At 36.6% G+C, this 26,729-nt stretch overlaps 1 protein-coding gene across 1 annotated transcript in view; it reads left to right on the forward strand.

The window, feature by feature from the left end:
* Positions 1-23,909, forward strand: part of TRPC4 (transient receptor potential cation channel subfamily C member 4) — a 236,363-nt gene extending 212,454 nt beyond the window's left edge. Inside the window, exons 6-10 of the mRNA XM_032150422.2 lie at positions 5,537-5,732; positions 9,367-9,561; positions 21,451-21,492; positions 21,621-21,710; positions 23,136-23,909. Coding sequence (XP_032006313.1) covers positions 5,537-5,732; positions 9,367-9,561; positions 21,451-21,492; positions 21,621-21,710; positions 23,136-23,858 — 1,246 coding nt within the window. The 3' untranslated portion in view covers positions 23,859-23,909. The remainder of the gene's footprint in view (positions 1-5,536; positions 5,733-9,366; positions 9,562-21,450; positions 21,493-21,620; positions 21,711-23,135) is intronic.
* The last annotated feature ends 2,820 nt before the right edge of the window (positions 23,910-26,729 follow it).

Consider the following 26,729-nt stretch of genomic DNA (forward strand, 5'->3'; position numbering starts at 1 on the left):
GGTCTTTAATTTTCTTTTTGTAATTCTGTACGTTTCATAAATTCAGGCTCTTCTTTACTACCCACTATTTCTGAGACCTTATTCTATGTGAGGTTTAAAAATATACTAATTCATATAAAGTACCTAACACAGTGCATGTCATAGAATGTCATCAAAAATGGTAGCTACTCTTATTATCGTCATGATTGGCAATGGTAGAGGATTATCTCTCACATATCTCTCATAAGGCTTCATCTCTATTATTCCTTCCACTCAGGTTCAAACTTTGTTGAAATTTTGAACCCAATATTTCCCATTAGCTACCACTCCTGTTTCTCTCATTCCTTTCAGCCAAGTAACCCTAAAAGAAGCCTATACAGGATGTCTTTTTCCCTCACCTCTCACTCAGACTTCATCCAGTTGTAATTTGGCTTCTGCTTCCATCATTCCACTAAAACTGCTCTAAAAATTATCATTAGAGCCTTCTTATCACCATTAACTACGGACATTATCTGCTCACATTTTACTTAATGTGTCTACTTCATTTGATCCTGTTTAACCCTTCCATTTTTGGAAATTTTGCCCCTTTTAACTTCTATATTATTACCTTTTTCACTTCAAATCTTACTTCTCTAGCCTTTCTCACTTTACTCTAACCCTAACCTTAACTTTACTCTGATAATTTTTTATTTTCATTACTGCTTTTAAATAGTGGTATGTCTTAGCATACCCTTTTAACAGTACCCCTATGAAAACTCATCTACACTTTTGGAATTGGCTAGATATGTCTAAGACATGACTTCCATATTTATATTACTAGCACCAATTTCTATCCTTGGGTTGCACAATATATTCAGCTGTCTATTGGACACCTCTCCCTTCATGCCTCCTGAAGACTTAAATTCAATCAAAGAGAATTTATCAGAGTCTCTCTAAAACATATTCTTCCTCCTGCTTAATTCCTTTTCTTAGTCAACATCACCACAATCCACCCAGAAACTTACATCAAAAACATTTATCTTATTCTAGATCCTACCTTCTTCTCATCCCTTCCATGTGTAGTCGGTCAATAAATGTCTGTTTCTGCTCTTATTATCTTGGCACTGTCTTCCCCTTGCTCTCCACTAATGCCCAAATCTAAGTACCCCTGCCCCTGGTCTCTGCCTTGTTTCATATGTCTTCCATCTTGCTTCCTGAATTATATTTCTAAACTAATATCTGAGGCTACCCTGTTTAAAGTGCCAAAATGGTTTCCCATTTCTTACAGGATACTGCCACATTCTTTAGCTTGACATTTTAGATCATTCATTGATCTGCCTGTCCCCTGCCTCCTGTCTTAGTCCATTTTTGTTGCAATGAAGAAATATCTAAGACTAGGTAATTTATAAAGAAAAGAGGTTTATTTGGTTCGTGGTTCTGCACACTCTATAAGAAGCACAGCATCAATATTCTGCTTCCTGGTGAGGGCCTCAGCAAGCTTCCATTCATGGCAAAAGGGTGAAGGGAAGCAGGCATCACAGGGGGAAAGAGGAAGGAAGCGAGGGATGGAGGTGCAGGGGTCTCTTCAACAATCAGCTCTTGTGAGAACTGACAGTGTGAGAACTCACTAATTGCTCCTAGGACGACACTAAGCCTTTTGTGAGCAACCCATAATCCACCCTCATCACTCAAACACATCCCTCTAAGCCCCACTTTCAACATCAGGGATTACATTTCAACATGCTATTTGAAAGAGACGAGCATCCTCTGTATCACTTCCTTTTCTTGCCTCATCTTTCAATCCCCCAGTAACACTTTACTCTTCAATATTTCCTGATGGATTATAAATATAAATCCCCAAATATGTTATTTTCTTCTCTTATTCGAGAATGGCCTTATTCTGCCCTTCCATTTGACAATTTTCTTTTTCCAAATCCTACCTCAGATACACCTTTTCCAGGAGGCCTTTGCTGGTCTTCTCCCTGACCGAATGCCCAGTGTCAGGCTGTGATCCATGTCTTCTACGCATCTTCATGCAGTTTCCCACCAGTGAATAGATACTTCCTCCTGCTCCTTTGCAGGTTGTTTTCTCATTACCCTGAGAAGAACTACATGTTACCAAAAGATACAGAATATTTAGTTGTTGAAACTATTCTATGTGCAATTTTAAGCTATTAGCCCCTGGTAAGGTACTCTCTTACGAAGAGAAGGGCACAGGCTTTGTGACAGGTGTTGTCTCATTAAGCAAAGCCCTTTTATATTTGTTGGAGCTGTATTCCTAATGGTTGTAACTGGCCAGTTGGAGTCATACATTATTTTAATATTACATTTTTGCTTATAAACTAAAGATAAAATATTCAGATGAATTTTTTATTAATTTGTTTGCTCATTGTTTTAGTCCCATGGGATAGAGGAAAACTTCAACAGTGGAATATATTACTTTTTTACACGTTCAATTTTTATGGCTGTAAATATATAATCAGGGAAACAAGCTAATTGTATAAAGTATATGTTGGGCAATATATTCAAAGCAAGTGATAAAATGCTATCATTAGGAAGGCAGGACCTAAGTCCACCCATACAGACTGTTAGGATTTAGTCTTCAACCCAAGTTTTGTACTAAATGTCACTTAGTTAAATTGTAGCATTATCTTGGAGAGTTTTCAGTTCATATCTTACCACAGAACAAGAAAAATATTAGTCACATAAAGGCATTCTGAGATGTGATGTTTAGGTAATGATCCTTCAATTTATGGGCAATGTTGGTCTCAATAGATTTGGGAATTACTAATGACAAAAACATTTCTGAAAGCAATGGCTTTGAAATATTAACTTAGATTGATTTTTTAAAAATCCACCTATTATCTGAACAATTCATTGAGAAACACTTTAAGGCCAGGGTCTTAATTCCTCTGAGAAACAAATATATTTTAGTTAAGTGGAACTAGTCTCTAAATCTCACCACTGACTTATTCCACTGAAAGAAGGAAAATAAAAGAAAGAAATAATTTGTAAGTAATCATGAAATGTCACTTTATTTAGAATTGTCCCCTTTAAATTTTTTTAAACATCAATAAATATTTTGCAAAAGTATTTATTAATGTTTCCTAAAATTAGTAGTTACTATTTAGACAGGAGCAAATGTGTACTATTCAAAATAATAAGCTGTTTATTCTGCATCATTGTTTTTATTTGAAAAAGAACCTGTGATGGGATTTATGTGGTAACATTTTACACTATATATTGTATAACTTATAATATTTAACTTGTAACTTTCCTTAAATTGCTATTCATGTCAGGAAAACCAGCTGATTTTTATGTGTATACTCACAGTGAGAACATAAACTATTTGGAAAGAAAGAATACAATTCTTTCACAGTAAATCCAAAGGACACTATGATTAATTTTAGAAGTTGTCTTTAAAGTTACTAAAAATAAAGAATTCACGGCCATGGGCCAAATTTACTTTTTCCTGAGAAATTTTCAAAGAGTAGCTTTAGTGGCCTTTGTCTAGGGCTGATGAGTCAGATTTAATTCTCTCTAATATTGTTGGAATCTGGCATCTGGGTTTTCCTCTAAGAATATGTGATCACCTCCTCATAGAATGCACAGCATTCCATTTAAGAATCACAGTCTGGCTAAAGTTGATCAGATCAGTGCCCTTTCTGCTTCACAATAATCTGTTGTTCCATCATTTTACAGCTCTAGAAAATAAATAGTTAAATTTTATATCTTAAAATTAGTTGCTCAATTAAAAATATGAAATTTTTTACCTTTTTAAAAAAGCAATTTCCATCCTGAGTGCCAATTAGGCATATTTAGTTAGAATCTCCTGGTTACATGCACCAGAATTCATGGCTTATTTCAAGTAACAGGCATTTTGTTATAAAAATCAAACAAAGAATTATAGTCCTTCAGTCTTCTGAGTAAGGGTTTATCTTTGCAAGGGCAGAACCTAGAGCAAGCCCCAGCTTTGGGAAGAGCCGGAGTTGACATAGTGCCGGGCCATGGGATTGTTACTCTGTGTGTCAGCATTAAAATGAGTGAGCTACTTCATCCTTGGACCGAGTATACTTCCTGCCTGGCTTATTCATCCTCAGTTCTCTGCTTCTTAGTTTGTGCTGTCTCAAACCTTTGGCATCCCGTCATTCCAGTGACTCTGACTCCACATCATAACCCCTGTCATCTCCACCCCTTTGGGCAATTATCTTGATATTTTTAAGGCAAACTCCTCTAGAGGGGAATTCTGATCATTTTTGCCTTAGTGCATGCCACAGGCCACTGGCCTTATATGAATTTTCTCTCCTCGGGTCACTTGACCATGATTGACTTAATCCATGGAGGCACTGGGTGAGAAGCTCCAGAGTGTTACACAAGGACTACCTTTCCATAAAAGGGCATACAGGAAACAATGCCACTGGGGCTGGGAGTTGCCAGAAGCCATAATTGACTTGGTTCTGCAACACCATTCCAATCTAATGCTAATCTCCCGACAGACAGAAATCCTACCTCCTTAGTCATCATGCCTGGTACGAGAAGGTTTTCGTTTTACTTTTGTAATTTAAATATAGTCTCATTTTAACGATTTATCAAGAAGTATGAAAGCTCTATCATCCTTTTATTACACTATATTAATGTATTATTATGGTCCCTTTGAAACAAACAATTCTCCATTTGAGTTCGGATACTCCTCAGCTTATTTCATTTTTTGGAGTAAGTTAAAGGGACATTATTTTCAATAAAATAGCCAGAGTTCATTCATTGGCTAGAATAAATAAAATGTTCCTTGAAATACCAAAAAAACAAAAACCCATCAAATTTAATTACGTAAGCATTCTGAGACTCTTTACCATCTTACAAGATGCATTATATCCAATTTTAGTTGTAAACATAGAAATCTGTAATAATTATAATGTTCTCAATTCTCCTACAACCAAAGCAAAATCAGTAAGAGCAGACTTTTTAAAGCCTAAAATTTGGGATCTATCATTTATTAGTGATGACTTCGTGCCCTAGGACAGAGATTGACAAATGTTTTATGAAAAGGAGCAGATAGTAAATATTGTAGATTTTCCGAGCCATATGTTCTCTGCTATAACTACTTTTTTCTGCCATTGTAGCACAAAAGAAGCTATAGAAAATGCATAAATGAATGAGAATGGATGTGTTTCAATAAAATTTTATTTATGGATATAGAGATGTGAATTTTACATAATTTTCATGTCACAAAATATCACTCTTTTGATTTTTTTCCCAACCGTTTTAGAAAGTGAAAACCATTCTTAACTCAGTACCCATGCATGCCACATTTGCCTCTCTCTGCCCTAGGAAACTAAATTTAGCTTTCAAAGCTCTTGGGAAATTTAAGTACACCATTTCTACTAGTTTGAGGAAGACAGTTTTGTTTCACTCTTTTTATCGTTTAATTTTATAATTGTCCTAAGTTATTTTACTGTTGATATTAATGTTTAAGTTAATTATATATATATATATATAATCATGCCAAGCTTTATTGTTATATCCTACATATAATGATTCCATTAATATAGCTATTAGTATCATTTTATCTTTATTACAGGTTATTTGAGACACTGCAGTCCCTGTTTTGGTCAATATTTGGGCTCATCAATTTATATGTGACCAATGTCAAAGCACAGCATGAATTTACTGAGTTTGTTGGTGCCACCATGTTTGGGACATACAATGTCATCTCTCTGGTTGTTCTACTCAACATGTTAATAGCTATGATGAATAATTCTTACCAACTGATTGCTGTAAGTTGACCAGCTTTATGTTAATTCAAAGTTTCCTTTAGAATGTGTTGTTCTTAGCTATACTCCCTCTTCTTACCGTCATAAATAAAATCTATAATTAGCTATTGATGAGACAGATAAGAATTATAAATGGTTAATTTGAAATTTCTGAGCAGTAGCACACTATATGTAGCTATAAATTAGTCTGATTTTGTCATGTTACACATGATTACAAAGATAAACCAAATCCATTTTGCCAGGGAGCCATTGGCTATGGGAAGTAGTAGCTGAGGTCTGACTGATAAACAAGCAGCTCATCTCTGTGCCATGTACAATAGGTTTTGCCTCCTGTCGGTCCATTTAACCAACCACCCTCATATAAGCAAAGTCATCCCTATAGGGGAAGACACAAAAGATAACCCAGAGAGGAGTCTGGGAAGGGGAGAAGCCACAGGATTTTCAATTTCTTAAAGCTCAGGGAAAGCAATGTATTAAGAGAAGTAATATTAAATTCTGTAGGATAATACACAATACAATACATGTTTTTTTGAAACTCTGGAATCTAAACAACTTAGCATAAGTTATTTGTTTATTCATTCACTACATAATTATTGGGTACATACTGTGTTGCCCAGTACTGTTCTGGGCACCAGAAATACAGCAATGCACGAGAAAGACAAAGTTGAACTTATCTGCTTGAACTTATATACTAGTGATATACGTCTATGACCACTAGCAATAGCAGCAAAACACAACTCTTAGTGGAATGAAATATAGTTAAGTCTTTCATATTTATACCTTAGACAAGTAGCATTTTATAAGCATAATTATAGTTTTCCCATTTTCTTCGTAAATAACTACATGCCATTATACCTTTGAATCTATGGTTAAATCTCTGAAGTGTTATTACTTTTTTTGGTCAAGCAAAACTGAATTTTACTTCAGCCGTCTTTAGGGAGGCAAACTTTTCTTATAAGACACTCATCACTGATGAAAAACTGCATAGAACATGAGAATAGAGGTTTTATTTATTGATTCACAGACTAAAGTATTCCAAATGCATAAATAATTCCTCTGGAAATAGGAAGGTCCTAGGATTTGGAGGTTAATACCCGAATTTGTGGATACTTTGAATTTCATTTAAGCATCTTACGATCTGAAATTTTTATAAATAGACTCTAAATTTTTGTGTCAGAAGTTCTATATTCTCCTAATCAACATATTCCCAAAATGTGGGTTCTGTTTTCCAGAATGTCAGCAACAACAAATTAGAAGGCCTTTAATTATCAAGCTAGATACAAGGAAGCTGCCAGCAATTTGGATCTTTAAAAACATTAAAGGTCCCAATTTCATCAAGGAGAAAACACTATTTAAGAATATTATCACATTTTCTTCTTGCTTCTTTGTGAGGTGTGCTTTTCTAGGTAACTTCATTACAGAGATAAGAATCATCTTCAACTCTCTATTTCAGCTTAGCTCAAACCCTCAGACTATGGAAAACCAAAGATGCATTGAGAACCTGAGACCGGTGTGATTCCCAGCCTCCATGCATGAAGCCTTCTTGGGGGCATGAACATGCCAAACATTTTCTTACACCTGTCCCAGAATAGCAGAATTTTCTCTTTTCCTTTCTTTCTTTCTTTCTTTCTTTCTTTCTTTCTTTCTTTCTTTCTTTCTTTCTTTCTTTCTCTTTCTTTCTTTCTCTTTCTTTCTTTCTTTCTTTTTCTTGTTAACTGTAACTCAGAGCCATCGGTAAACCATGAAAAAGGAGGAAAATGTAACTGTTGAAAGGCAGAAGCACTTATGTAGTCCCCAACTAAAGCCTGCTTTCTATTCACTCATTTGTTAATTGATTAAATATTTATTGTGCACCTACTATATGCCATAAATATGCTTAATTTTGGGGATACAAAGAATTAAAAAGTCCTTGTTTTTGACAAAAAATGATATAGTAGAGATAAAAAAGCAATAAATAATTTCAATATTGAGAAAAGAAATTTGAGGATGTCATGAAGGTATGGAAGAGGGGACCTTGACTGGGGTTGGAGATAGGAGGCAGCTCAGGACTGATGGGAGGCAGAACAGGCGTCTAAGAAGAGAGGATTCTTAAGCCAAGTTTCAAATGTTGACTAGGAGTTAGAAGGTGAGTAGTGGAAGGTGGATCTAGTCATCACCAGCTTAGAACTTTTTATCCCCAGATTTTCTAAGCACCATAGACTATGTTATAGACCCTCTTAAAATCCTAAATCATGAAGAAAGAAAGCACTTGCTTAGTGACTGCAATAAGATAACATAATTTCTGACTCCCTGAGAATCAGAGAATCAGAAGGAGCTGTTGACAGGCCAATGCTTTATCTAAGTGATTGCCTTTTTATTTCCTTGAGCCAAATCTACTGAGTCCCATTCTCCATGCCTGCAGGAAACAATATATACAATTCTCTTCACCAGTGCAGCATAATCAGCCAGAACCCATAAACTTGTCTAGAAAGAAAGAGAAAGGAAAGGAGGGAGAAATAGGAAAGGAAAGGAAGAGGAGGGAAAAAGGGAAGGAAACTGCAGCTTCTGTGTTCCCATTTATGTGGATCAATCCATATTATCAAATATTTGCTTAGCAGCAATAAGGCCATGCATTTTCTAGGTATGGTGATTCTGGTTCAAAGCACAATCTGTCCAGTATCTGGATTAAACCCCTGTTGCTCAGAATAAAAAAGTATGTATAACTTATTCATCAGCACATAGCAATTTAGGAACATCAAAATGAAGCATAGTTGAAGATTATTCTCCTAAAGTATGAGTTCATATTTATGATATTAACTGGTTACAATAAACTATTCTGAATTCTTAAAATGAATGTATGCCCAGTCTCTACCACCTCCTACTTCTCAGATTTTCGACTTAAATCGGATTTATGGCTAAATTAAGAAGAGACTGGCTGCCCCAAATCTAATTGCCACAAATGTACCAAAGTTTCCTCGGGAGGTTAATAAAGTGGAGTGAGTAATACATGATGAAAGGGATAGCCTCAGGATTGTGGGCAACCACTGGCCATACTCCTCTTTGGTGAAATCTGTACAAATTTAGGTCAAGATTCAATGGTGTGTCAGAGAGGCCCAATTCTACATTTGTTAGAGGAACTTCTTTCTGAGTTTATCTCTATTGGCCAAAGGTGGGCAATAATACTCACATGAAAACATATCCAATAAGACTTTTCCTGGAAACACTGAAGGCTAAGCCATGAGCATCTGTGGATGTAGCACTAATCTAAGTAGGAGTACAAGGCTTTGGTTAAGACAAAAAGTCTATTTCTGGCCTGAATCAAATGAAACTGCACTAACATGAGCCTACAGTGCAGAAGATGCAGGCTAATCTTCAAGTCATAACTAATTACTGCAGTCTTTTTAACATGGAATTATTTTAGATGTCTGTTTCACTGAAGAAGGAAGGATGAGAAGTGACACCAGAACTGTGACTACCCTAGGTTAAGCCACCTTCTGAAATGTTTAGATGACTGTCTCTGGGAGTCAATGGCGGTTTTAGAAGCAATTTAATTAATGTTCCAAGAGCCGCTTGAAGTCAGGTTACAGGATCTCTGTGAGATTTATGGTACCTTGTTAATTAAGGAACCTGTCATCAGTTGTCATGTTCTCCTGTTCAGGACCATGCAGATATAGAATGGAAATTTGCACGAACAAAGCTTTGGATGAGTTATTTTGAAGAAGGAGGTACTCTGCCTACTCCCTTCAATGTCATCCCGAGCCCCAAGTCTCTCTGGTACCTGATCAAATGGATCTGGACACACTTGTGCAAGAAAAAGATGAGAAGAAAGCCAGAAAGTTTTGGAACAATAGGGGTAAGAACACAGCATGTTAGTATTACTCTTTTTTTAAATTATGTATTTGAATACATTTGTATTCTTTATTGTACGTGTTCAGGTCTTTAGCCTTTTTGTTCTTACTGATTGCATGTCGTGAACATTTATAGCACATCTCCCATGACTAAGGCAGTGTCTGATTAACTAGGATTTCTTCACAAGTGAATTTCCTGCATCGAGGGCAGTCACTACTATTTTAATAGAAGTCCCGCTCTTCACACAGCCCTCCTTGAGTTCTGCTAGTCAAGGCTGGGGAACTAGCATACTCCGTCTTAGTACCTTGACTTCTAGGTCTTTTCAGAATGTGACAGCAGATTATTTGTGGCATTTCTTCCTCATTGTCTGTTTCCCCCTCTGGATCGTATGCTCCATGAGGGCAGGGCGTGTGTTTTGGTGACCTCAAATTCCTCATGCCTAGCATAGGTCCCTGCACAAAGCATTTTATGCTTGATAAGAATTCTCAATTAAATGATTGACTGAATATTATAACAAATATGCTGTGCCAACTGTCAACTGTGATTCCAGAATATGTGTAATTACTCAACATGTTGCATCTACTCCCTATCATATTAGATGCCAAGAATTTAGGCATCTAAATATATATATATATAGAGAGAGAGAGAGAGAGAGAAGAGAGAGAAAGAAAGGGGGGGGCGGGGACCACTCAGAGCCGTGCTCCTGGTAAACTGGAAGATGATATTTCCCTTTCATCATTTTGGAAATCAAGGTTTCAAGCAATTCCAGCAGAAGATACATCACGTGAAGCTTTTAGTCCAGCCATACTATTGACATAAGACAAATCATTCTTCATGCCTTCCTCACTTTGTGTTCTAATTTTGAAAGTTCCATAGTAATGTTTTGGGAATTAACACTGATATTCATTAGTCATTTGGATCTTCTCGGTAAAATTGCTTTGGAAATATTTTAAAATGTTGTTATATTAGGATTACCAAGTAATATTAGAGATTAATTAAAAATTAAAAAACTACTTTGTTTTCCATTTTATTTTACATGGCTCGTGACTGCTATGTCCTAAGAGATCCTTCCCACTCTTTAACTTCATTGCCCACTGGGCATTGTCGTCAACACCAAATGGTGCTTTCTCCTACTGACAGTGGCACTGATTTTCCTCTCATCTCAGTAACAACTCCAATTCCAAACAGAAACTGACTGGCAGGTAAATGTTACAAAGAGGTGATTAGGAGATGCAGTTATACTCCTTCCCATAAACTATTACCCATAGATTTGGGGGACTACAGTTTGGGAACATATCTGACCTTAGAAACCAAAGTCAGATTATGACAAAGCCTTTTCCTGCCATCCTCATACTAATTTATGAACTTTATCACTGACCTTAGAAGGGACTGAAATTATTTTACTCCAGATATTTGACTTTTGTGTTAAAAGTTTTAGAATAAATGTAATAGCTTAGTGTTTTGTTTTTTTTTTTAGATGGAGTCTTGCTCTGTCGCCCAGGCTGGAGTGCTGTGGGGCGATCTTGGCTCACTGCAAGCTCCGCCTCCCGGGTTCACGCCATTCTCCTGCCTCAGCCTCTCCGAGTAGCTGGGACTACAGGCGCCCGCCACCGCACCCAGCTAATTGTTTGTATTTTTAGTAGAGACGGGGTTTCACCGTGTTAGCCAGGATGGTCTCGATCTCCTGATCTCGTAATCCGCCCCCCTCGGCCTCCCAAAGTGCTGGGATTACAGGCGTGAGCCACCACACCTGGCCAATAGCTTAGATTTAATAAGCAATTACTGCATGTGTCCCCATTGCCATAACTGAACTAGAATTTGAGGAATGGGAAGAGGTACAAAGGCATGGATTCCATCTTTGAGGGCACCAATTGTAATGAGAGAGATACAGAAATAAAAACAGATATGTTATGTAGTATATTTAACATTATAATACAGTCACATGCAAGAGGTTATGGGAAAAATGCAAGAAATAATTAATGCTTCCCTTGAGGCAAACAGGACAAGATTTCAGGGAAGCCAGACTCCAGCTTACTCTTTTCCGGATCAAATATACTTATCCTTTTGTACCATCTCATTCTTAAATTTATAAGCATTTTTAATTGATCTCTGATAAGATAGTGATGATTAATGCTGTAATAATATGGCACCTTTCATAAGAGTATTTTGATTTAAAAAGAGCTTTTGGGCCAAAAAAAAAATACCTACTCACCAAAGAAATATGTATTTCATATTTTAATTTTAGGCCATGACAGACAGAATCTTGGTTTTTAAGATAACAGGAAACTTGTAACAAAACACAGCGTCCTGCTCTGATGTTTTAAGAGCTCCATCTGTACTGCCAACAAAAAGAATGGAGAACCAGACCAAAAACTTGACTTCCAACCCTGCCTCCTATCCTCTCACTGTTGACTCATGGGTAGGGTTATGTTGCCATCACTTTTTAGAAGCAAAGAGGAGCTCTCAGTCAATTGGCTTTTCTATTAAAGTCGTGATTCATTCTCAGAGTTAAACAGTTTAATTTGCTATATATTACTGGTCTCAAAAGGAACCCACACGTTTCTTTTACGTATCTATCTCTATATTTGGATTTTTTGTTCCAAGCTGATGCACAGCAAGATAATTTGAAACTAATCAGAATCTCAAACCATTCCTTTTTTTTTAACCATTAATATTTTACTAACATTCAACAATGGCTGTTTGGATGCTTTGAGAATTTATGCCAAACTGAAAAATATTCTGAGTTATGCCTCTCTTTTCCACCAATCTAGAGCCTTGGGCAAGCACCAGCCCAATCAACATCAATGCTGTGTAAATTTACTCTTTCTCCATACTGCATTTCCAAAATGAAAAGGACATATTGTTTTCAGATGCCTACTCTTAGTTGAGCTTTATACATTTTTTGTTTATATGAAAATAAATGATAGGTTTAATTTGTAAAGAATTTCTTGCTTATAAAAGTATAAGAAAGGCTGGGCGCGGCGGCTCACACCTATAATCCCAGCACTTTGGGAGGCCTAGGTGGGTGGATCACAAGGTCAAGAGATAGAGACCATCCTGGCCAACATGGTGAAAACCCGTCTCTACCAAAAATACAAAAATTAGCTGGGCGTGGTGATGCATGCCTGTAGTCCCAGCTACTCAGGAGGCTGAGGAAGAAGAATCGCTTGAACCCAGGAGGCAGAGGTTGCAGTGAGCCGAGATCACACCACTGCACTCCAGCCTGGTGACAGAGAGAGACTCCGTCTCAATAAATAAATAAATAAATAAATGTATAAGATAAATGAGATATAAATTAAGATGGTTGTATTATTAAAAGAGGGGTTAACTGAGCAAGTAATATCAAAAGTAATTAATTTTTCTGTGAATTTATTTCAACTTGGTTAAACCTCCTGATAGTTTATTGTGTGGACATACAAAGACAGTGAGATACACAAACAACTATTAATTAAAAGGTGACATTTAAGCAACAGTGACAGTCACTTTGTGAAACTAGCACATGGCTTAGAATATACCATTATACCCCAAAGGGATCTTAGATATCATTTAGCTCAACCATTTCTTTTAAAAGAGAACCTGTTTACTTTGCCCATTGTCTCATGCTCTCTTAGAGACAGAGCAGGGGGAAAATGCTGGGTCTTCCGTTGTTTCCCAGTTCAAACTGCTTTCCATTACCCTCTCTTATTTCCCTGAGAAGTCTGGTGAACATGCAGCAATACCTTCCCTGTTGTGCCTTTTGATTTTTCTCAGCAGCCTCTGCAGAGCCTATCGTTGTTTTCAGCTGCCTCCTAGACTCCTGTGTCCCGAATCCCTTGTTTACCAGGCTGGTTTACCTTCTGCCCTCATCCTCAACCTGCTTATCTTTATGCTGCATTTTTGAAGCAGAAAATTAAAGCTACACTGGAAGTGACTTCATTCTTTGAAGTATTTTTCTGTAACCTTCCCATTTGTAGTTCACTTACTGACACTCATCACCCAGCCTTTGCGTAAACGTCACCCTGGTGCTCATTCCATTCACGTTCCCAGGAAATGCCTGGGAAACCAGTACTCTTCAGGGTTACTACGTTGGCCACTCTCTAGGAGCCCATTATCGATGATCTTATCATGCTATTTATGGCTTCCCAGTAATACTGATACAGCTAGCTCTGAAAACTCATTAACTTGTATTCTTTGTAACTCTGGACTTCATTTAATGGGTGATTGGGAGTTCCAGGTAAATTAATCTTTCACTTGACTGCTTTATGGGAGAAAGCATAAATGAAGCAGAAATGCTGTATTACTGAGTACAACATTTGTGATAGAAAGCAAACCCATTATTGAGAGATGCTTCGTCTCTGGGCTATTATAAAAATCCTACGAAAAAGGCAGCCTACCCAAATAAGAAACACACTCTTCACCTGTGTTTTTGACATTGCTTCTTGTCAATTGTTTTGTTTAACCTCATTTTATCAGCAAATACCCTTCTTGTCATTAAAGCATTTGTTCTCAAATATTTTAGCATACAAGAATTGTCAGGGGTCTCCATTTTAACAAGCATTTCCAGTTTACAACTTTAACTACACATTTCTATACAAGACAGCATTGGTATCTATCACAATCTTTTTTGAAGTTTTTTAATCTTTAATTCGTGTGAGTACATATTAGATCTGAGCTTTTTAAGCTAAAACGAAGCCAGGCTTCACGCTGTTGCTCAAACAGTCCCGATCCATTTAATTCAAGTACGAAGATGCTATTATAATACAATACTTCCCCAAAGCATTTAATTAATGTGAAACATATTTAATGCCACAGACTAGGTTTCTAAATGAAATGTTTACATTTATATGTTAGTATACCAAACCAAAAAAAAAAAAAAATACTAGTTCTTTTGATAAAATCATAAAAAATGTTGTTAACTTCCTTAGTTTTATGTTTTCCACCTTTTGGTTTTCTCTCAAGCACATGGTGAGAAGAACAGGAGGCAGGATGGTCTCTGGAAGGTCACTCTGAGCATCACTCAGCCCTGAGATACAGATGGAATATTCGAGCCTGACTAGTTGCCCCAGAAATATGCCCAGTTAAGTCACGGCAAATGAATTAGAAGCAGTGAATAGATTAGCAACAGCTATCATCACTAAAGAAAAAATGCTCATAGTACATGCCTCTCAGACTTCATTTATAGTGTCAGTTTGTCAAAGTGTATTGCTCCCTAATGTTTAAGACACTCAGTAGGCCTAATGACAAATCTTACAGATGTGACAGTTTTCATCCGTGAGTGTCTCTGGATTCCTAAATTACTGCTGCAAGATTTGTTGGTAGGGCCTTTTGATGAGACTTTATTTCCTCAGTGGGGATACATAGAAATTAATTGCTTGATATTCTTGGTATTTCAAGAGTGAGTTGCTGAATCTTTGGTTTGATGATACAACATTCAGACATTTCACGTGCATTATTTTGATATGCTTAGAAAATGTGTTCATGAAAAACAGTAAGCAGATGTATGCTATAAGGGTGCAGGAAGACTGTTTATAGAGAACAATATGTAGATCCATCTGCAAAGAAGCCAAACTGCAATTTTTTTGTAAAGGGATCACATCCCGGAATGCCCCCTTGCCTTTTTAGTTTTCGTGAAAGGAGAAGAACACAGCAAGCTGCATGGCTTAAGGAATTCAAGGAGCATAAAGACTAAAAGGCTTAATTCATGGGCTTAAAATTCACTGCTAGACCAAAACCAGAGTGGAAATGAGAGAAAACAGCACTGAAAATTGACAGCAGGGACTAGCTACATGAAATGAGCATGACATTCCACATAGCGGACCTGGAGAGAACTGGAGATAAGAGTGAGAAAATGTCACAGCTCACTCTCCAGAGACCTCTCTTTTCTAGCTGCAAAGTCTTCCCTGCGCTAAAGGAACCTGACACTTCTATTGAAATTCCGGAGTTTCCTTGCAGCAGCAGAAGTTTCTCACTAGATGGTCTTTCTCTTTAACATGAGTTCTCTGATCCGAACACTGCCATTGTCTTGCCCTAACAAATCAGGAGGAACCTGCAAACTGAATTATGCTAATGTGGCAACAGGTATGCCCTCATCTTCTCCTTGAAAGCTACCTTGTCAAGGAATATTCCACACACAGTCTAGTGACTTCTGATGTAGTTTGCGAAGAAAAGTGCCAACTTAAGGAGCACTTCTTCCATAATATTTTTCCTAGACACTCAGTTAAGGAATAAAAGTCCTTGATTTGTCATAAAATCCATTTTTTCTGTCTTAAACACAACTCACAACCAATCTAGTTTTTAAAAAAGCTGCAAAATGCAAGTTCCAGAATTTCTTTTTTTTTTTTTTTTTGAGATGGAGTCTCGCTCTATTGCCCAGGCTAGAGTGCAGTGGCGCAATATCCACTCACTGCAGGCTCCACCTCCCGGGTTCACGCCATTCTCCCACCTCAGCCTCCTGAGTAGCTGGGACTACAGGCGCCCACCACCACGCCTGGCTAATTTTTTTGTGTATTTTTAATAGAGACGGGGTTTCACCGTGTTAGCCAGGATGGTCTTGAGCTCCTTACCTCGTGATCCACCCTCCTCAACCTCCCAAAGTGCTGGAATTACAGGCATAAACCACCGCGCCCGGACACAAGTTCCAGAAATTTCTATGTGATATTGTACACTTGAGCTCATTCACTGAGAAATCCTTTATTCCTAACACAGGTCTACCATGCTATAATTTTACCTGTTATTATTTTTAGTAAAATTAGAGAGCACAGTCAATGCAGATTACTCTGTCAAAGTTTAACATGCAAATGGCTTGAAAGAAAATTAAATACCCATTTTCTTAGGTATTAAAGCTAAATACCCACTTAGGTATTTTTGAATGAAATGGCTTTCATTATATTACTTTTAAACACAAATTGTTCATTTCTCCTGTTCTCGGTCATTTCCAGCGATAATTATAAGAAAAAATATCTTCTCTTAAGGTAACAAATCCCTTTGAAGTTCAGCTGAACTTGACCCAACAGAAAAGGATATGAATGTCCTAAATATAATTCATGCTAGTTCTACTGTATAATATTCAATGGTGTCACTAATTGCCAAAAATTATTGTGATGTTTATTGCAAAGAGTACATATACTATGAGTTGAATTGTGTGCCCCTTCAAAAAAGATAGGTTGAAGTCCTAATCCCCTATACGTAGATTGTGACCTTATTTGGAAATAGGATCATTGCAGACATACTTAGTTAAGGCGAGATTATACTAGAATAGGGTCCTTGTAAGAACATGGCCATGTGAAGACTGAGACCCAAGATAAACACCATGTGAGACTGCAGATAGGCACCTGCAAGCCAAAGAACTCCGAGAATTAACAGCCACCACTAGAAGCTAGGAAGTCTCATTCCCACTTGGTGCTGCTGCTAGATAACTATCAGTGAAATTACACTTTCATCACATGTCACTCAACTAGTCAAAATCCCCAGGTGCCTAGTAACCACTGGATTCATGTGCCATCTGAAATTCTACATTAAGAGTCCATGCTAACTTCCCACTACAATCTAATTTGTATATTCCCAGTAGCAAAAACTTTGCAACTATCCTGCCAGAAGTCTCCATAATGTGCCTCTCACTTTCTAACCCTAGCATATTTGCTCATCCTATTCCAATCGTCTAGAACACCTGTGCACCTCCCCTTGTCCAAATCCTATGATTCCTTCATGTCCCATCTAATACCCCATTCTCTATAAGAGGGCTGTTACGGCTTCTTTCCTTCGCACAGTGTTACCTCCTTCTCCCCTGTACTCAAATAACACACTTACAGCACTTCCCGTGTTTTCCTTTGTATTTGCCTTCATGTGTAGTCTTTCATGATCTTGGCAATCCACCTTTTGGACTATAAGCCATTTAAGTGCAAAAGTGTGCTTTATTCATTTCTGGTTTCTTGCACTCCACTGCCATACACATGTAGTCATTTAATAAATATACCTTAAATTAGCCCTACAAGTTAAGAGACTTCTAATTCCAAAATGGAGCCTTGAGACAAGCCGGCTTTACTCCCCGCCATGGAAAACCAAACCCAAATATACAGTGCCAGGATTATCACCAAAAATATCCCAGGACTCAGATAGGAGGCAAAGCCCATTCTAGGGGTCACAGAGAAATGAAAAACTCCAGCACATGGTAAAAGAATCATATTTCTGGCCAGGCACTGTGGCTCACACCTGTAATCTCAGCACTTTGAGAGATCAAGGCAGGCAGATCATAAGGTCAGGAGTTCGAGACCAGCCTGACCAACATGGTGAAACCCCCACCTCTATTAAAAATACAAAAGTTAGCCAGGCATGGTGCCATGCACCTGTAATCCAAGATACTCAGGAGGCTGAGGCAGGGGAATGGCTTGAACCTGGGAGACTGAGGTTGCAGTGTGCCGAGATCATGGCACTCCAGACTGGCGACAGAGCGAGATTCTGTCTCAAAAAAAAAAAAAAAAAAAAAAAAGAATCATATTTCCATATGCAGGATGCCCTTCTTTTCAATCTGCCTGGCACCAAGAGTGTAAACAATTTCTCCCAACTCACGGTTCCTACACTGAAAAAACTGAGATCTGAGGTAGACAACCAGTTTCCCCAATATCTTGCATTCCCTAGAAGTAGGCTTCTCCTTGCCTCAACCCATGAAAATCATCCCGAGTCCCTGAAGAGAAATATCCCCGAGCTCAGTCAGAGGCAAAGGCAAAGGTGGAACTCCCATCCCCAGGCCTGGAGACTCTGCTCTGTAACTCGACCAAGTGAGATGCCAAATCAGAGTGGCTCTTCAGTAGCAACATGTAGGAGGTACATTCCACAGGTCCGCTGGGCAGGAACCTCTAGCCAGCCTTCCTTTTTGCTATGACCTCTGAATTTTCCTCTGAGTTTCTGTATCAGTGCTCACATATGGCTGTCTCATTAGGGTCATAGCAAAAATTCAATGTCATGCTGAAAAGTTCATAAAACTTTTGGCTCCCCCAAAGATGACTGCCTCCAGAGTCTGGGTCACATCTGTCCAAATTTGCCAGACCTGTTCTCTGACCCTGTCACTTACATGCAAGTTTCCTACCTCTAAACCTCTCTACTGCCAAAGCTGAAGGCATCTAATGATTTAGCTGAAGGAAATGCTCCACAAGCGTGAATTGCCATCAAAATCATGCAAAGGGACACAGTTAAATCTAAGTATATTATTTTACTTTCTCAGAGGTAATCATAATATGTGTCCTACTATGCACAAGCTTTGAGAATCAAGATTTTTAAAAGGCTATTAAATCACATTATTAATCAAAAAGAAAAAAATGCAAAGAGGACAAGAACTAACATTAGTTAGCAACAGATGCCATAAATCTCTTAGCTCATTTAATCTTCAAAATTACCCATGGAGTTTATCTTCACCCTGCAAAATAAAAAATCAGGGAAGAGGGAGGGTGTCCAAGTTAAACTCCCTGACTAGGCACAGTCGGCTTCAAACCCAGGTGTAACCCCTGGGACCATGTTCTTAATATCACACCACACTTTCTCCCAGAGAGTAGGAACTGGAAGGGCATAATGGTAATGATCACTAAACAGACTATTCTGTCATGCTAATCAGGGAAACAGATTAAACAGATAAGAGCTCTATCTGCTGCATAAGTTAGCATTAATTATTTGGTGAGAGCATTGCATTCATTTTGAGTTTTAGGTTCAGAAGACAGTTAACCTCATCCATTCCTATTTTTCTAGCTAGAATGTTGAAGTTCATTGCCTGATAAAATTTCATAAAACTAAAAAATAGTTTTGTGGTATTACCACATAATTGTGGAATATAATTGGTTGGCAAAAACAATGAATCACATTAACTTAGTCTTAAACCTGGACTATAGAAACTGAATAATGCCTGAAAGGTACCATAGTGAACATTTTTAGTGTTCCTCTCTCTTTTTGACAAGCCATTTTGATTTAAGTTTTTTCCCAAGAAAATTAACCTAGAATTATCATTTAAAATGTAGTCTTAGACCATTTTATATTTGTATTAAAAATTTTTGACTTTGGATGAGTAAGGTTCTACTGAAGGAAAGACAGTTTGTACTCATTTTAATACTAAAATGTATCATGATAATTTTCACTTATTACCCATAATTTTCTGATTCTGTCATCCTCAATTGTAGTTTGATGTTAAAGAAATTTAAAGTTAAATCCTGACTTCTAACTGCTCTCTGTTGAAAATTTCCTTATTGGATTTTAGAAGGATAGGATTCTAAAACACAGTAGTGAAATGTTATAGAATCCCAAAACAATAAAAATTAAGTAGACAAAATTCTTTCTATATTAAATTAAGAGTTTCTAGCTACTTAAATAATGAAAATCAGATCTCTGTTATAATATTTATGGTGAGAATGTTAAAGAAATTGATGTATGACTCACTTTCGTATTTTAGTTTACTGTAAGTAAATTTAAGGAGATCTAGAAGACTGTGTGTTTCCTTTTAGAAGTGCTGTTTGTCTTAGGTTTCAGCTGAGCTGTGTCTCAATATGGGTCAGACACCTCCATCTGGTGGCCCAGCCATAAAATTCCCATGCCATACTTTCTCAAGCTGCTCTCTACATTTGTGTTGTTTCAAATTTCTGAGTTTTTAAATTAATAGCTTAATCCTATTTTAAATGTTTTTCTCAAAATGTATTTCTCATGCAAAAGTGAATGATAGTCACAATAATTAGTGACCTAAGCATTGTCTCCTCTGTTCCTACAAGTCACTACTAATCATGAAAGACAGATGCATCCTCATGGCCAGTGAAAATAGCATTTTCTTCTCTTTCTCTGAAGAGAAGAAAAGAGTTTCTTTTAAATTGTTTAATATTTAAATTATCATTTCACAGTGATGCAGGCACAGCTCTTTTCAATATTCTATTTTATCAGCCTATGATTATTTATTAAGGAACAAGAGCAAAAGCCTCATTTTAAAACCAAGATATATCATCCCTTTTGCTTTCTCACAATTTACCAAATTAATTCTTTTATTATAGAGATACTTTTATTTTATATTATTTTGGGAATCTTTTTTCTTCTTCCTGAAGAATCAGTGCTGATGTTTATTCAACATACATAAAATTGGGATTATGTAGGGTTTTTTCTAATATCTTTAGAATACTTGAGAATCTGCAAATATATAACTTTAATGTCATTTATTATTTCACTCAACTCATAATGGGCTTTTTTTCAATCATTAAACAACCCATTTGTCTATTCTACAATCCCAAATCACTGCCCTGTGCTTACCCCACCTCTGCTCTCAAACCATTCTGATGCCTTCAAACTATGAGCTGGGACTCACATTTAATTTTTTAAATGAGTTAATAAATGCTGTGTTTCAACAGAATCCTTTATTTATTTATTCCATTAAATCCAGCCATCTATTTAAACAGGAATCTCCTCTTACTGTATATATGATTGAAATTATATATATGTATATGTGTGTGTGTGTGTGTGTGATTGGAGAGTTCAGTGACTAACGAGGCTTCTGATTACCTGGTACATAACTAACTTCTTAATCTTGCCATGTTAATATTTATGAAGACTTTTAAATTTTTATTTGATGTGTCCTATCTCTTTCTCTTAGCATCATTCCATCGATTTTGTGTGTATATTAACTCTAATTAACTAATTTTCCATCATCCGGTGTCCTGTATGAGAACAACAGTTCTGTCATTGTTAACTTATTCTGTGTTTCAAATGTCATATAGATTATACACTCTTGTTCACTCATTCTTTTGATTCATGTGCAGCACTCTTTAGCCATTGTGCATTGACTAGTAAAACTCTCACTTTGAAGAAATGAGAATAAAAACATTATTGATTAAAAAATTATTTTTTAGAATAGTAATATAACAGTATAACCAGAAAGGAATGTCCTTTTCCTTTTCAGAGGCGAGCTGCTGATAACTTGAGGAGACATCACCAATACCAAGTAAGTTATCCTTGTACTATGTCTTGAAATTTTCATTAAAATAAAATGCAGTCCCCCCTTCAGAACTGACTCAGGAGGAAATGTATTTACGCATTGAGTATCAATACTCTTGTTCTAAAATGCCTCAGGAAGTTATGAGGAACCTGGTGAAGCGATACGTTGCTGCAATGATTAGAGATGCTAAAACTGAAGAAGGCCTGACCGAAGAGAACTTTAAGGTAACCATTTTTCATCTTCATCAGAATAGGCAGATTGTGCAGAATATGGATCCAGATAGAGCACATTTAAAATCAGAGCTGGAAATGCGGCTGTGTGTTCCAGCAAGCCTGTGTGCCTTCTGATTTTTCAACTGAAATCCTACAGAAATGTAAAAATAAAAGAAAAGCAAGTGGTGAAATTTCTTCTCAAAATAAATCGTTTTCAAACATACAGAGAAAAGCCTAGTGCTTAATGGCATTCGGACTTACCTGATCCCAGAGTGAGCTTCTGTTTCTGAAATTTCAGCCTGATTTTTAAATCCAAAACATTTACTAACTAACACACTAACAACAACAAAAACTTTGTGTGTTCTGAAAAACTTTGACAGTGGTGAATTTAAGGTTTGAGTTTAATTGTAACTAATACACTTATAAACTTTCTCCTTGATAGTTTTTAAATTGTGTAAGAGGAAATAAGTAAAATGTGTGAAATATTATATGCTTGAATCACATGTTTAAAATAATTTAGTTTAAAATTATTGAGTGAGTGTTTAGAGATTTTGGAAGAATGATTAAGGTCAATAAGATCTTACAGGCCAAAACAAACAAATTAAAAGAAATCTGTAGGAGATATTTAACATAGAAAATCGCAGGCTTGAACGTGAGAATGAAGTAGTGAATTAGGTAAGAAGATAGAGAAATTACAAAACTTAAAGTGCAGGTTGAAAACTAGCTAGAAGCCCAGATTTTCTTCACAGCCATAAAGTTCAAATTGCAATATTAAATGATTCATGTTGCTTTAGGAGATAGGTTGGGGCAGGAAGCCACCAAGAAGGCTGCCATCAGGGTAAGACTGAGAATTCAGTTGTCCCAAAAGACAAGGAAAAAGGCTGAGTCTAAGAAATGTTGTTAGATCCGAAGAAATTCCTAGGATGTAGAGGCTGACCCAGCTGTAGGGGGAAGGTCCTCTTTAAGACAGTGAACAACTGCAAGTAACTACCAACTCTTAAATTAGGCACCACTTAATTTTCAGATATCCCTTTGGACAGAAAAATGTGCCAATATTAAAAGTCTCATAAAATACACCCCAGAGACAGTGAGGTAACTTGGCAGCAGATGAATAATTTGGAGAGGAAGTCTTCGAAACTGTAGTCCCAGGGAAACCCAATATACTCAGCTGCACGTTGGTGGCAAAGATAACTCATGTTTCTTTTTGCATCAGCCTTAGGAAGTGTCCTTCCCAGTTCTAATAGGGAAATTAGTCGACATCAAAATGACATCAAGTATCCGTGAGAGAACTGGGAATTCTAAATAGAACCACAGTAGAGGAGAATCCTTGTTTTTAAAAAGGAGTGAAAACATTTCTGACCCATATATGAGAGGAGAAAATGATGTTTCCAAATGTTTAAGTCATAACAGAATTTTTTTGTTTTAAATTCTACATAGGAACTAAAGCAAGACATTTCTAGTTTCCGCTTTGAAGTTCTGGGATTACTAAGAGGAAGCAAACTTTCCACAATACAATCTGCAAATGCCTCGAAGGAGTCTTCAAATTCGGCAGACTCAGATGAAAAGAGTGATAACGAAGGTAATAGCAAGGACAAGAAAAAGAATTTCAGCCTTTTTGATTTAACCACCCTGATTCATCCGAGATCAGCAGCAATTGCCTCTGAAAGACATAACATAAGCAATGGCTCCGCCCTGGTGGCGCAGGAGCCACCCAGGGAGAAGCAGAGAAAAGTGAATTTTGTGACCGATATCAAACACTTTGGGTTATTTCATAGACGATCAAAACAAAATGCTGCTGAGCAAAATGCAAACCAAATCTTCTCTGTTTCAGAAGAAGTTGCTCGTCAACAGGCTGCAGGACCACTTGAGAGAAATATTCAACTGGAATCTCGAGGATTAGCTTCACGGGGTGACCTGAGCATTCCTGGTCTCAGTGAACAGTGTGTGTTAGTAGACCATAGAGAAAGGAACACGGACACACTGGGGTTACAGGTAGGAAAGAGAGTGTGTCCATTCAAGTCAGAGAAGGTGGTGGTGGAGGACACGGTTCCTATCATACCAAAGGAGAAACATGCGAAAGAAGAGGACTGTAGTATAGACTACGATATAAACCTCCCAGACACAGTCACCCACGAAGATTATGTGACCACAAGATTGTGATACTTGAAGGAGGCAGCGTTTACCATACACGTACATATTTTCCGTAGTGCTCTGGGTGGGGGAAAATGTTTAAATTGTATTAGCAAATGCTAAACCACACTTCATAGCGTTCATCAGCTGTGGCATATTAACCTGTAACATGTTTAAATAAGGCAAAGGCAATCAAAAACCTTTTTGTTTTGTAGCCTGCTTTTGCTTTCACAATTTGTCTTACAATTGTTTTTGTTAATAAATAAATGCACCTTGTATTCTTGTACTGTTGCAATAACCCACAGAAACATTTTAGCTATCTTTTTCAATTAAAGTAAATGCAATGTATTTCATGTGGTAGTTGACTCCTAAAATAGATATTTTTATATGCAAAAACCAATGTGGCTGAAGTATTATAGCTTTTCATAATTTTTTAGGGTCTCTAGAGAGGGTTACTCACCAAGGACTTTTCACCTAGTCCTACAGTTTGGCTTTAAAACACACATATTACCAAATTATTTCTTAATAACATGTAAATAATTATTGTACACAATTAAAGCAAACAAGTCTTCTTCTCATGGAGTCATGTCTAAACTCCCCAAATTCAGAAAAACTTTGTAGTGTTTTAGGTTGTTCCAAGGTTTCCTTTCAGTAAGTAAAAGAAGTGTTTGTCTTAATACATTTTGATGACTGATGATTTTTAACGACATTTTGTCAGAAAAAAACTCGCCCCTCCAGTTTTTTTTAATTATCTATTTCAGATTCAACTGCTTATCAGTATAAATGTGAGTCTTTATGAATAACTGAATTTCAAAAATATGGCAAGATTTCTCAGTTATAGAAAAAAAAATAAACCATAATATTGTAAGCATCTTAAACAAGCAAGATGATTACATACTAATAATATCCAAATGAAAATGAATTTATTCTAACAATCTAAATCTAAGTAAAGCTGAATTCCAGTATTTTCAATCAATGCAATATTGTAATCAATTCAAAAGAAATACAAAAAAACTAGCAGTCTCCTCTTTTCACCAGTAATCTTTACGTATTTCTTTAAAATTAAAATCACTCAAAAATCATTATTAATTTTATCAGCAGATATAGATATACAGTTTTGCCTATAGGAAAAACATTCTTATGTCTTGTTTTTCTTTCTATTGTTTACAAGGTAATTTAGCTTATAATAATTCACTGAACTCTTACAAGGAAAGTGTTTGCAATTTACATAAAATTGGTACTAGAAACTTAAAGCTTAAATTTTACATTGCTTGTGTCGGTTTATGCCACTACGGGAAGTTTCTTCACCACATAAAATTAGCATTTATTTCAAATAAATAGAAAAATGCTAAGTTCATTTTATTTTAAAAATTACTCTGCGAACCTCAGAAATTGCATATGATTTATCATTGGCCCCAAACTGCATAATGTTATGGCACTCAGTTTCTCATTACCAAACATCAAAAATAAGGAATAACAGCAATAACAATGCCAGCCTCTGTTCTATTCCTATACACCTATTGACATATATGTACTGCTCTTAACTGCCCTCTGAAGTAGCTCCTGTTTTTATCCCCATTTTACAGATGATGAAACTGAGACCAGCACTAACTGGCTAAGGTAATACAGCTCGTGATGGAGCTGTGATGGTGTCCGCCAGAGCCATTCCCTTCACCACTGCATTGCACTGCCTTTCAGAACATAAAAAGAGAAAGTTATAAAATATGCATATACAGGGGTTACCATTGCCACTTCTGAAGTCCTATACCTTGAGAGAGAATGAGTTTGGTATGCTTCATAAGGGTCCCTTCTTCTAAAGCAAGAGAAATGTGCAAAATACAAAATGTGCTGTATTTGATTCTTTGGGCTAAATTAAAGTTAGTAGATTTTAAAAACATATTTAGTATGTGATCTCAGAACTCAGTTTGAAATATTAGATTTTAATTTTCAAAAAAGCCAGGAGCACTAAGGCCCTGTTCACTTCTAAATCTGGTTTTTGGGGATTTAGGAATGGGCCAAATTGATTTGGAGAGACGTAAGCCTAAATGAATGTATTTATTGTTTCAAGAACACCTTTATCTCAAGTATATTAGGACTCAGAGCAAATCCTGGGGCTACTGAAATACTCATTTTTTTCTAAATCATACCTACAGTAGTAGAGAAATTGTAGGCCTATTGTTAATATTTGGGATATTTTCTATTAATTTCTTTTTTCCTCTCCTGTGCATTGTTGTTTTGTTTTGTTTTTTTCCCAAAGTAAGGACACTATACATCACCATTTTACATACTTTACCAGAATTTAATTTCAAATTGTCTCTGTTCTGTCAAGCAACACCAATAACAGTACAAGCAACAAAACCTTTTTCCCCCAGTAGCTTATTTACATCAGGGGTTAAGGTGCTAACATTTTATAGGGGAACATGATAATAATAGAGGAATGTATTTGGAGCAAGTAAGACCTTCCTTTTCAGTGTCCTAGAAAGGATGATTCTAACAACCCCCACATGTTGCTGACAGATGCGTTTATGAGTATGAACAAAGTGCTGGATATTATTAGTACCCGATGTTACTAATATCACTAGAATTGAATGCTATTCTAAATACACAGTGATATTATGTAGCATTAATGAAGAGTAGGAATCAAATAAGAAAAGTCAAACAGCAGGATAGCAAGCAAAGAAATATTGTTTCTTTGAAGTTTGTGAGTACTTCAGGGTGTTCATTTCTATTCATATTTCTATCCACAGAAATTTCTAAATGCTATAGAGATGTTTGAAATCACCTTCATTTACATAAATAATGTTTCTCATTTTTCATACTCTCTTAATCTTAAAAAATCTATTTTTCTTAAATTTTGTGCCTGAGTTGGGTGAAGGAGTGTGCTGAAAATTCAGTTTAATA

Source organism: Hylobates moloch, unplaced genomic scaffold (genome assembly GCF_009828535.3).
Source record: "Hylobates moloch isolate HMO894 unplaced genomic scaffold, HMol_V3 SCAFFOLD_4, whole genome shotgun sequence".
Taxonomy (NCBI): domain Eukaryota; kingdom Metazoa; phylum Chordata; class Mammalia; order Primates; family Hylobatidae; genus Hylobates; species Hylobates moloch.